The 12699-nt window shown below is 47.5% G+C and overlaps 2 protein-coding genes across 11 annotated transcripts in view; both read right to left on the bottom strand.

The window, feature by feature from the left end:
* Nucleotides 1–12699, bottom strand: part of slc17a5 (solute carrier family 17 member 5) — a 583343-nt gene that overhangs the window by 245669 nt on the left and 324975 nt on the right. The window lies entirely within an intron of this gene.
* Nucleotides 1–12699, bottom strand: part of LOC311110625 (calcium/calmodulin-dependent protein kinase type II subunit gamma-like) — a 105565-nt gene that overhangs the window by 36618 nt on the left and 56248 nt on the right. For all 10 annotated transcript variants that reach the window (XM_084153149.1, XM_084153152.1, XM_084153153.1 and 7 more), the window contains exons 3-5: nt 11680–11739; nt 3823–3877; nt 2975–3040 (exon numbers count right to left, since the gene is read on the bottom strand). In XM_084153149.1, coding sequence (XP_084009275.1) covers nt 2975–3040; nt 3823–3877; nt 11680–11739 — 181 coding nt within the window. The remainder of the gene's footprint in view (nt 1–2974; nt 3041–3822; nt 3878–11679; nt 11740–12699) is intronic.

The raw sequence follows: 12699 nt of genomic DNA, 5'->3' as shown, positions 1-12699 counted from the left end.
TGTTGCCCCTCTTATCTTTCGTACACATTTTTTCTCACTCTACCCCACATTCTTTGTCTTCTCCCTCCTTGTCCCCTCTCCTCTTTTTCTCTCCCTCCCTCACCCTCTCTTGGTTATCCAGTCTCTTTCCCTGTCCCTCTATTTCTGCACCTCTCTCTCCTCTCCCTGTACTTGTGAGGAGTCATACTCCCGGAGGCATTTTTCACCCTATCTATCATATTCGCTCTCTTCTTCTTTTGCTTGATTAAATGAGCAGCTCAGGCAACGTGGTTGAGCTCGGCCCCTGATTCTGTCCTGGAGAGAAACTCTTCGCAGCCAGAACAGAGCAATGCAGGTGTCACGTTCGTTCATAGACGGGACGGACCAAGGCTCAGCGTGATATGCAAACATGTTTATTTAACAAATAATAACGACAAAACAATAAACCAACGATACGTGACGTCCTAAGGTACACACAACAAACCTCACACGGAACAAGATCCCACAACCCACTAGTGCCAAAAGGCTGCCTAAGTATGGTCCCCAATCAGAGACAACGAGCGTCAGCTGCCTCTGATTGGGAACCACACCGGCCAACATAGATCTAGACCACATAGAAAATACACACCCTGACTCAACAAATAAGAGTCCCCAGGGTCAGGGCGTGACAGTACCACCCCCCAAAGGTGCGGACTCCGACCGCACAACATAAACATAACAGGGTAGGGGCCGGGTGGGCATTCCGCCTCGGAGGCGGATCCGGCTCAGGGCGTGACGACCTCTCACTCTTTGCCTCCCTGTTGCGCCCCTGGTCTGGTCTGGACCTCGCGCGCTACTTCCCCTCTCCTTCCTCTCACGATACGCCAGGCCCAGTCTGGACCCTGGTGTGGGAGACCCCGAACCTGGAGAGGGGCTGACGTCATGGTCTGGACTGGAGCCGCTGACCGGAGCTGGACTGGGCACCGGTGGAGCGGACTTCTCTGGCTCCGGAGTGGAGCCGCTGACCGGAGCAGGACTTGACCCCGGTGGAGCGGACTGCTCTGGCTCCGGAGTAGAGCCGCTGACCGGAGCAGGACTGGACCCCGGTGGAGCGGACTGCTCTGGCTCCGGAGTGGCGCAGCTGACCGGAGCTGGATCAGGCACCGGCGGAGCGGACTGCTCTGGCTCCGGAGTGGAACAGCTGACCGGAACTGGATCAGGCACCGGTGGAGCGGACTGCTCTGGCTCCGGAGTGGAGCCGCTGACCGGAGCAGGACTAGACCCCGGTGGAGCGGACTGCTCTGGCTCCGGAGTGGAGCCGCTGACCGGAGCAGGACTACCCCGGTGGAGCGGACTGCTCTGGCTCCGGAGTGGCGCAGCTGACCGGAGCTGGATCAGGCACTGGCGGAGCGGACTGCTCTGGCTCCGGAGTGGAACAGCTGACCAGAACTGGATCAGGCACCGGTGGAGCGGACTGCTCTGGCTCCGGAGTGGAACAGCTGACCGGAACTAGATCAGGCAACGGTGGAGCGGACTGCTCTGGCTCCGGAGTGGAGCAGCTGACCGGTGCCGGATCAGGCACCGGTGGACCGGGCACGGGCCATGCCGGACAAACGCACCACTGGTCTGGTGCGAGGAGCAGGCACGGGCCGGACCGGACTGGCGACGCGCACCACTGGTTTGGTGCGAGGAGCAGGAACAGGCCGGGCCGGGCTGGCGACGCCCACCACTGGCTTGGTGCGAGGAGCAGGAACGGGCCGGGCTGGGCTGGCAACGCGCACCACTGGCTTGGTGCGAGGAGCAGGAACGGGTCGGGCCGTACTGGGAACACGCACCACTGGCTTAGTGCGGGGAGCAGGAACGGGCCGGACCGGACTGGCGACACGCACCACTTGCTTGGTGCGAGGAGCGGGACTGGGTTCCTTTATTAACCCCCGCTCCTTCTGCTGCCTAACCAGCTCCTCTCGCCGTGCCTCTACACCTTCCTTCTGCTTCCTCTGAACCAATAGCCCCCGTAACCTGGTGGCCTCCTCTCCTAACCAGCAGATCCGCCCTGTCGCGGCCTCCTGCTGCCTCGTCATCCACACCGTGTGCCCCCCCCCCCCCCCCAACATTTTCTTGGGGTTGCCTCTCCACCCTGATCAGGGCCTCCATCTTTCATGCCAGATCCTCTCTCATCTCCTGCCAAGTCCATCCTCTCTGCTCCTCCTCGGCACACTGCTTGGTCCAGGTCTGGTGGGATCTTCTGTCACGTTCGTTCATAGACGGGACGGACCAAGGCGCAGCGTGATATGCAAACATGTTTATTTAACGAATAAACACAACGACAAAACAATAAACCAACGATACGTGACGTCCTAAGGTACACACAACAAACCTCACACGGAACAAGATCCCACAACCCACTAGTGCCAAAAGGCTGCCTAAGTATGGTCCCCAATCAGAGACAACGAGCGACAGCTGCCTCTGATTGGGAACCACACCGGCCAACATAGATCTAGACCACATAGAAAATACACACCCTGACTCAACAAATAAGAGTCCCCAGGGTCAGGGCGTGACAGCAGGCCTCTGGGCCAGAGCCTCCATATTGTCCACATGCTGCCTGCAGCTTCCTGTCCCCTCTGACAGCCATACACCCCTGGCCCACACCAAGTTTCACTCTCTCCCACACGGCACACAAACACCTTGCCAGGACAATACTCACCCTAGGGAGGAAAGCATGAGTGTGGTGCTGTATAGTTACACACAATGTCCATGTGGCGAAGAAGAGGATGTATTTGCCCTTACTATGTTCATATGTACAAAGGTTTCCAAAGATACATGGTACAGACACAGCTGGGTTTCAATGAGGCCCAAACAAAGGTAGGTTGGGGGCAACAGTTGCAGTGTTGTGTGTTCTCAATATGGATGTAGGATGACAGTGTGTCCTGTACTATATATGTGTGCATATAGGAGAGTGTGTTTGCATAATGTGTGTGTGTGCATATGTGCACGGGAGTGTGTATGTTCCCACCTGGCATCAGCCTCACTGTAATACTCTCTGGCAACAATGTCTTCAAACAGCTCTCCACCGGTGACACTGGGAGGAGGGAAACAACAGCTTAGTCAACACATGGACACCAGTCTGGAAGCACATATGATGGCACACACCCAGTCTACCAGAGACACCAGGAAACACAGCCCAGAGAGAGCACACACACACACACACACACACATCAAATCATGATTTATGCAAAAGACAACTTAGTCTAAGACAATTAAGTAAGTGTTTTGGTTGAGGAAGGATGTTGCCAACAATTGGGGCTAGGGTGTAACCCATAGATATGTTCCCTCCCCTCCCCTCCCCTGAGTGCCCTGTGGGGACACAGTGCTATCTGAGTGGTGACATGTCACCCTATCCTCTCCTCCTGTCAGAACAGACCCACTAGACTATGTTCTACATAAAACTCTCAGTCTACACCAGTGTTTCCCAACTCCAGGCCTCGAGTTTCTCTGGGGCTACAACATAAATGTGTGCCGTTGGGGGTACTCAGGGACTGGAGTTGGGAAACACTGGTCTACACCACTGCTGATAACCATAGACACCATCACAGCCTCTGGAGTACAACAACACAGTAGGTATTACTGTAACTAAAGAAATAAACATTTCTGATGGTTTTTTGGTATTGGATGTATTAATGATAATAATATGGTCAGTTAGCAGACTTATAATTAGTACATATAGTCATTACATGTGGCCTCCGTAGGAATCAAAGCCACATTGTATTCTCTAAGCAGTAAGCACCATTAAGTATGAGAGTTGTGAGAGTATATGTGCCAGAGAGAGCAGTGGGACCGGCTGAACGGTATCAGTATACTCACAGGTCAAAGACGAGGTAATGGAAGCCTTCCTCTGAGATACTTTCGTGTAGTCGTACTGTGGGACAGACAGACAGACACACAGACAGACAGGGAAACAGAGAGAGTTAAATAACAGTCAACTCTTATCTCCTTATCTCTCGCCTCGTCAATTACTCCTCTGCTTTCCCACTGAGCCCCAGGGACGCACTTAGGACAGTGAGCTTGTTTGTGTAAAAATGTGACCTAGAGTTCCTAGAAAGCAAGATATTTGCGTGGGCAAACACATACTTGCTCAATCCCCTGTTGCCTCTGGCTGTGGAAGTGAAGTTCTTTCTAGGTAGGAGGTTAAGCCGTTTCATTCAGGTGACATGAGCAGGTGTCAGTGTGAGTAGTATTTGATCTGCCACTTAAGTCCTATAGCATGTCTGTTCACTGTCTTCAGTAGCCAGTATACTACACACTATGTGTTAGCATGTGGCATGTGTGGCGTAAGACATCAAGTTTGAATATACTGTATGTGTGATTGCATGGGAGTGTACACTACCGGTCAAAAGTTTTAGAACACCTACTCATTCAAGGGTTTTTCTTTATTTTTACTATTTTCTACATTGTAGAATAATAGTGAAGACATCAAAACTTTGAAATAACACATATGGAATCATGTAGTAACCAAAAAAGTGTTAAACAAATCAAAATCTATTTTATATTTGAGATTCTTCAAATAGCCACCCTTTGCCTTGATGACAGCTTTGCACACTCTTGGCATTCTCTCAACCAGCTTCATGAGGTAGTCACCTGGAATGCATTTCAATTAACAGGTGTGCCTTCTTAAAAGTTAATTTGTGGAATTTCTTTCCTTTTTAATGCGTTTGAGCCAATCAGTTGTGTTGTGACAAGGTAGGGGGTGGTATACAGAAGATAGTCCTATTTGGTAAAAGACCAAGTCCATATTATGGCAAGAACAGCTCAAATAAGCAAAGAGAAATGACAGTCCATCATTACTTTGAACGTTTCTTCAAGCACAGTCGCAAAAAACATCAAGCGCTATGATGAAACTGGCTCTCATGAGGACCGTCACAGGAATGGAAGACCCAGAGTTACCTCTGCTGCAGAGGATAAGTTCATTAGAGTTACCAGCCTCATAAATTGCAGCCCAAATAAATGCTTCACAGAGTTCAAGTAACAGACACATCTCAACATCAAATCTTCAGAGGAGACTGTGTGAATCAGGTCTTCATGGTCGAATTGCTGCAAAGTAACCACTACTAAAGGACACCAATAAGAAGAAGAGACTTACTTGGGAAAAGAAACACGAGCAATGGGCATTGCACCGGTGGAAATTTGTCCTTTGGTCTGGAGTCCAAATTGGAGATTTTTGGTTCCAACCGCTGTGTCTTTGTGAGACGCGGTGTGGGTGAACGGATGATCTCCGCATGTGTATTTCCCACCGAAAAGCATGGAGGAGGAGGTGTTATGGTGTGGGGGTGCTTTGCTGGTGACACTGTCTGTGATTTATTTAGAATTCAAGGCACACTTAACCAGCATGGCTACCACAGCATTCTGCAGTGATACGCCATCCCATCTGATTTGGGCTTATCATTTGTTTTTCAATAGGACAATGACCCATCACACCTCCAGGCTGTGTTAGTGATAGAGTGATGGGGTGCTGCATCAGATGACCTGGCCTCCACAATCCCCTGACCTCAACCAAATTGAGATGGTTTGGGTTGAGTTGGACCGCAGAGTGAAGGAAAAGCAGCCAACAAGTGCTCAGCATATGTGGAAACTCCTTCAAGACTGTTGGAAAAGCATTCCAGGTGAAGCTGGTTGAGAGAATGCCAAGAGTGTGCAAAGCTGTCATCAAGGTGGCTGTTTGAAAAATCTCAAATATAAAATATATTTTGATTTGTTTAACACTTTTTTGGTTACTACATGATTCCATATGTGTTATTTCATAGTTTTGGTGTCTTCACTATTATTCTACAATGTAGAAAATAGTTTAAAAAAAGAAAAACCCTTGAATGAGTAGGTGTTCTAAAACTTTTGACCGGTAGTGCATGTGCATGTGTCACCTCAGTGATATATGGCGCAATGAGCTCAGAACATTCAGCTGGTTCAGCCATCCCCCATCCCAACGACCCCCCATCCCAATGACACAAACACACCCATGCCTGGCATGCCTCTGTGGGAACAAAGGGGTCCCCACCCCAATGGTGAGCTGGGGGGTTTATTAGAGAATGATGTAGATGTTCCCACTGAGCTTCTGTGCTCATCATGGAATACCAGGATTTGCACTGGGAACACACAGACTTCCAATGCTAACGCCACTCAAAGCATTGGGGCTTAGTGATATGTCCCTCAACACATCGTCTAATATCGCTCATGGCACACGATGGTGAGCAACCATACAGGATGTGTGTTTGTGAGTCAATGTGTGCATGCATAAGTGTGTTCCTGTACTATATGCGTGAGAGAGTGTGTGTATAGTTATGTTTGACAGGATGTGAAGGCCAACAGTACGTGGTGTGTGTGAATCATGTGTGTACAGGCCTGCAATGTCTGTCACATGTGTGTTTAGGAGCACAGAAAGAGAGCAAAAGGGGGCAGAGAGTCAGTGTGTGTGCGTGTGTGTGTGTGTTGGAATGAATTAGCCTGCCCTGCCAGCGGCAGTGCGCTCCATTCCTCCCTCCCTCCCCTCTCTCTCCTTTCTCTCTCAATTGCTCCCTTTGTTAGGAGTTTATCTGCAGTCCAAGCAGAAAACATGACAAGCTGTCCCTTTGACAGAGAGGTGAGGGGAGGGAGAGAGAAGGAGAGAAGGAGTGTGCTTTAGGGGACTGAGAACAATCTGGGACAGGGAGAGAGAGAGAGAGAGAGAGAGAGAGAGAGAGAGAGAGAGAGAGCAGGGAAACAGTGAAAGTGATAGAAAGAGAAAGAAGGGGAGAGGTGAGGTGAGAGACAGATGGGGAGGGCGGGTGGACCAGAATGAGATGCCGCTGGAGAACAGAGAAGAAAGAGAGAGAGAAAGAGAGAGAGCAGAAAGAGGAGGATGAGAGAATGAAAAAGCAATTGCGAAGAGAGAAGAATGCAGAAACGAGAAGCAAGTGAAAGCAAAAGTAAAAATGCAGAAGGAAGGAAGAAAAAGGAAGTAGGTGCTTGTAGTTTGAAGAAGCGCATTAATATAGTCAGGCAGTAGGAGAAGAGGCATTCATGCTGTGCTATGAACTCTTCTCTCGTCCTCTCCTCCCTCGCTTTATCCGGTCCTCCCTCCCTATCTACCTCCCCCTTCTCTCTGTGGCTTTGAAAGTGTAATTACATGTTGTCTCCCTGGCCTGCTTGCTGCTGCCTGATCCCACCCACCTGCTCTCACCCACCTGCACACACACACACACACAGACACAAACACACACACACACACAGTGCCCCTGTCTTCAGCCACACAGCTCACCACCAACACCAATCTCCCCAATATACATTCCTGTCATACATATCTCACATACACACAGACATACGCATGTACGCACACACACACATTGCACACGCTTGCACAAACACACACCTGCATCAGTGGTGGTCGGTGCCGTTTAAGATGAGGGAGGACAATTAATTTTTTCCATGAGCATGGCCTTATTTCTATTACAGCATATTGGATGACTGCCATTCATATTCCATTCACCCAGTTCAATGTAACATCGATAGGTTTAGGCTACTACATGATACTCCAATTTTCGCTATACCCATCATGAGGTTGCTACAACCTAGTTAATGAATAAAAGTTTACAACGTAGGTGCACACAGGTCGAGAGAAAAATGTGAGGTGACGGACAGAGGGACAGACACATTCAATACCGCCTTGCACACTCTTGCCTGCATATAGCTGATCTATGGTGTAATGATTAGTCCAACAGTTGCAAACAAGAGTTTCCATTGGACAAATTCAGGTATGTTTATCCCCGTTTCGTTCCGTTTGCTAACGTTTTTCAACAGAATCAGCGGAATGAATACACCCCTGATCACACGTAAACAGTTCACTTTCATAGCAGCCACGTTGTATTCCTTCTCACATTTACGCTGTCTCCTCCTTTCATCTTGTCCCTGCGCTTGTGGACTTCAATGCACAACACATCAGCTGAATGTGACCAGGCGAAAAAACCTTTCCAAGCCAAACCATATCATAACCGCTACACACAGCCTACATCGTTGTCACCATATTAGCTAAAGAAACGTCATAGTCAACATAGCTAATAGAACTAAACACGCTACAATCATGCAGTACAGTGTACAGTCAGTCAGCAGTTTAGCAATTACAACAGCCGGCCCTGGTGGCAATAAATTAGTAAAACCAAAGCTTACTTTGACTTGGAACTTGGAGTTCTAGTGTTGTGTTGGATAGTCATAGCCAGCTAGCTAACATAGCATCCCTCAGTTTGAGCCGGGTGTTTGAGTATGCTAAACTAGCTAGCTGCATTTGCTAGCTAAGTAAGTGAAAGTGAGTAAGTGAAATATCTGTTCTCCCGAGTGGCGCAGTGGTCTAAGGCACTGCATCGCAGTGCTAGCTGTGCCACTAGAGATCCTGGTTCGAATCCAGGCTCTGTCGTAGCTGGCCGTGACCGGGAGACCCATGGGGCGCCGCACAATTGGCCCAGCGTCGTCCAGGGTAGGGGAGGGAATGGCCGGCAGGGATGTAGCTCAGTTGGTAGAGCATGGTGTTTGCGACGCCAGGGTTGTGGGTTCGATTCCCACGGGGGGCCAGTATGAAAAAAATAAAAAATAATGTATGCACTCACTAACTGTAAGTCGCTCTGGATAAGAGCGTCTGCTAAATGACTGAAAATGAATCTCTCTCGCTTCTCCTTAATTTTTGAAGAAATGAGTCAACTACTCACCACATTTTATGCACTGCAGTGCCAGCTAGCTGTGGGTGATTGAACGATGAACTGAGGTCCACAACTAACATATAAAGTCCACAGAAGAAGAACACTACTACTACTACTTACTACTGTAGGAGGAGAGATTACTAAAAACTATTAGTTTCCCCTTTTATCTGTGTATTAAATGTTGAAGTAGAGAACACACGATTTTGTGTGACTCAAAATGGGTCAAAATTCTACAAAAAATGACCTTTTAAGGTAAAATAACAACCCAATGTTTATATCCCAGGACAAATTAGCTAGCAACAGCAAGCAAGCTAGCTAAATGTCCATGAGTGTTATGTGTTTTCGACCTGTCCCCAAATGAATATAGTTGGTTCAGAGTTCATTTTGATAGTTCAACCTACATGTCTGGATCGCGTTAGGTGTGGATGTACAAAATCATTATGCGCTCCATGGCGGACGCACGCGGGTGCCCGGTCTAGACAGCATGTTATGCTTTCAGTACTAGATTAATTCTCTGATCCTTTGATTGGGGGGATAACATGTCATTTCATGCTGCAAAGTTGGAGGACGTCCTCCGGAAGTTGTCATAACTACTGTGTAAGTCTATGGAAGGGGGTGAGAACCATGAGACTCCTAGGTTTTGTATTGAAGTCTATGTACCCAGAGGAGGACGGAAGCTAGCTGTCCTCCGGCTACACCATGGTGTTATCCTACAGAGTGCTGTTGAGGCTACTGTAGACCTTCTTTGCAAAACTGTGTGTTTTAATCAATTATTTGTTGACATGAATATATTTAGTTTAGTTTTATCTAAAAAGGATAAAAAATTTAATGTTTCACTATTTTTATTTTCATGAAATTCATGGAGGAAGATTGTCCTCCCCTTCTTCCTCTGAGGAGCCTCCACTGACCTGCACGTATGTCGCACATTCAGTGTAGTGGAGGGAGAGGCTGGCTTGCAGTGTGAGGAGAGGTGACGACTGTCATTTCCCTGAGTTTGCATGTGGTGGTGGGTTGACTCCTCAATTCCGTGGCTCTCACACACCAGTCGGACCATGCAAATGGCCCACACTAGTGGGCATAAGTTAATTTGGCTGGCTTCCTCCATTTGCCTATACCCTATCTCTCTTCCATGAAATTCTGCTGTGACACCATGTAACACACTGACACTGGAGACACCCCCAATGCTCTTCAAACCAACATGCCTGAAATATAGGCAGAATTTAACCACTCAAATCTAATTTTTTCCACTGGACATCCCAACGACTTTTTGGCAGCGGTCAAATGTACAGCGAGAGACTTCACCTGTTGCTAGGCAACCAGCCGAGCATGAATAACTGCTATCCTGTTAGCCTGCTCCCCAAGTAGACTGACAACAATGTCACCTCGGTTTCGTCCTGTCATTGTTGGTTGCCACCAAACTGCTCTCGCTCAGCAGGTACAGTTGAAGTCGGAGGTTTACATACACTTAGGTTGGAGTCATTAAAACTAGTTTTTAAACCACTCCACAAATTTCTTGTTAACAAATTGGAGGTGTACCTGTGGATGTATTTCAAGGCCTACCTTCAAACTCAGTGCCTCTTTGCTTGACATCATGGGAAAATCAAAAGAAATCAGACAAGACCTCAGAAAAAAATATTGTAGACCTCCACAAGTCTGGTTCATCTTTGCGAGCAATTTCCAAACGCCTGAAGGTACCACGTTCATCTGTACAAACAATAGTACGCAAGTATAAACACCATGGGACCACGCAGCCGTCATACCGCTCAGGAAGGAGATGCGTTCTGTCTCCTAGAGATGAACGTACTTTGGTGCGAGAAGTGCAAATCAATCCCAGAACAACAGCAAAGGACCTTGTGAAGATGCTGGAGGAAACAGGTACAAAAGTATCTATTTCCACAGTAAAACGAGTCCTATATCGACATAACCTGAAAGGCCACTCATCAAGGAAGAAGCCATTGCTCCAAAACCGCCATAAAAAAGCCAGACTACGTTTTTTAAATCGCACATGGGGACAAAGATCATACTTTTTGGAGAAATGTCCTCTGGTCTGATGAAACAAAAATAGAACTGTTTGGTCATAATGACCATCGTTATGTTTGGAGGAAAAAGGGGGCCACTTGCAAGCCGAAAAACACCATCCCAACCGTGAAGCACGGGGGTGGCAGCATCATGCTGTGGGGGTGCTTTGCTGCAGGAGGGACTGGTGCACGTCACAAAATAGATGGCATCACGAAGGAAAATTATGTGGATATATTGAAGCAACATCTCAAGACATCAGTCAGGAAATTAAAGCTTGGTCGCAAATGGGTCTTCCAAATGGACAAGTGACCCCAAGCATACTTCCAAAATGGCTTAAGGACAACAAAGTCAAGGTATTGGAGTGGCCATCACAAAGCCCTGACCTCAATCCTATAGAACATTTGTGGTCAGAACTGAAAAAGCGTGTGTGAGCAAGGAGGCCTACAAACCTGACTCAGTTACACCAGCTCTGTCAGGAGGAATGGGATAAAATTCACCCAACTTATTGTGGGAAGCTTGTGGAAGGCTACCCGAAACGTTTGACCCAAGTTAAACAATTTAAAGGCAATGCTACCAAATACTAATTGAGTGTATGTAAACTTCTGGCCCACTGGGAATGTGATGAAATAAATAAAAGCTGAAATAAATCATTCGCTCTACAATTTTTCTGAAATGTCACATTCTTAAAATAAAGTGGTGATCCTAACTGACCTAAGACAGGGAATATTTACTAGGATTAAATGTCAGGAATTGTGAAAACTGAGTTTAAATGTATTTGGCTAAGTTGTATGTAAACTTCTGACTTCAACTATAGGTTGTCATACAGATGTTGAAGACAGATTGTCTTTCGAAACGTTGGTTATTAGGTTATTAAATGATTGCATCTGAGCTCCTAAAGTGTGCAGCTCTCCTTTTCTTTTTCAGGTTGTCATACAGACACACTTTTATTTAGCCTACTATGGTAAGTACAGTAGGAGGCACTCACCTATGTTGGGATGCTTGAGCAGGCGACAGATGCGGGCCTCTCGCTCCAGTTTTTGATGATCTGAAGGGAGAGTAAAAGGAAAAGAGTCAGAAGAGAAACCTTTTCTGTTGTTCAGTCGATACCCTGCAGGATCCGTCCATTTTTTTAAACACTTTCCACAAACCACCATTGGGCAATGGGACTGGTGGGAACATCCTTATTTATCATGTATGTTATGTTCACTGGGCTCTTTACATTCAGTAGTAGCACTATAAGAAATATACAAATATACAGTCATTCAGGCAGTGGAGTCTCATCCGTTCTGCTGTCCCACCACCAATCGGACGGACCTACTATTCCCCCATCTCCCCCATCTCTCTTCCATATACACTGAGTATACCAAACATTAGGAACACCTTACTAATATTGAGTTGCAACCCACCCCCTTTTGCCCTCAGAACAGTCTCAATTTGTCTGGGCATGGACTACAAGGTGCCGAAAGCGTTCCACAGGGATGCTGGCCCATGTTGACTCCAATGCTTCCCACAGTTGTGTCAAGTTGGATGGATGTTCTTTGGGTGGTGGACCATTCTTGATACACACAGGAAAAGGTTGAGCGTGAAAAGCCCAGCAGCGTTGCAGTTCTTGACACACTCAAACCGGTGCGCCTGGCACCTAATACCATACCCTGTTCGAAGGCACTTACATATTTTGTCTTGCCCAGTCACCCTCTGAATGGCACACACACAAAAAACAATTGTCTGAAGGCTTAAAAATCCCCCTTTAACCTGTCTCTTCCCCTTCATCTACACTGATTAAATTCGATTTAACAGGTGACATCAATAAGGGATCATAGTTTTCACAAGGATTCACCTGGTCAATGACATGGAAAGAGCAGGTGTTCCTAATGTTTTGTACACTCAGTGTACATTTAACCAGGCCGGTGTGGGGTCCTGATATTTATGAGCAGGCTGAGCAGCCATGCACAACCAACGCCTCCCTCCACTCAGCTCCAACAGTACAAGGAACCAGGGCTAAGGC

Source organism: Coregonus lavaretus, assembly GCF_964263955.1.
Source record: "Coregonus lavaretus genome assembly, chromosome: 36".
NCBI classification, from domain to species: Eukaryota; Metazoa; Chordata; class Actinopteri; order Salmoniformes; family Salmonidae; genus Coregonus; species Coregonus lavaretus.
The sequence above is the reverse complement of the archived record's forward strand: the minus strand, read 5'-3'. Positions and strand labels throughout refer to the sequence as shown.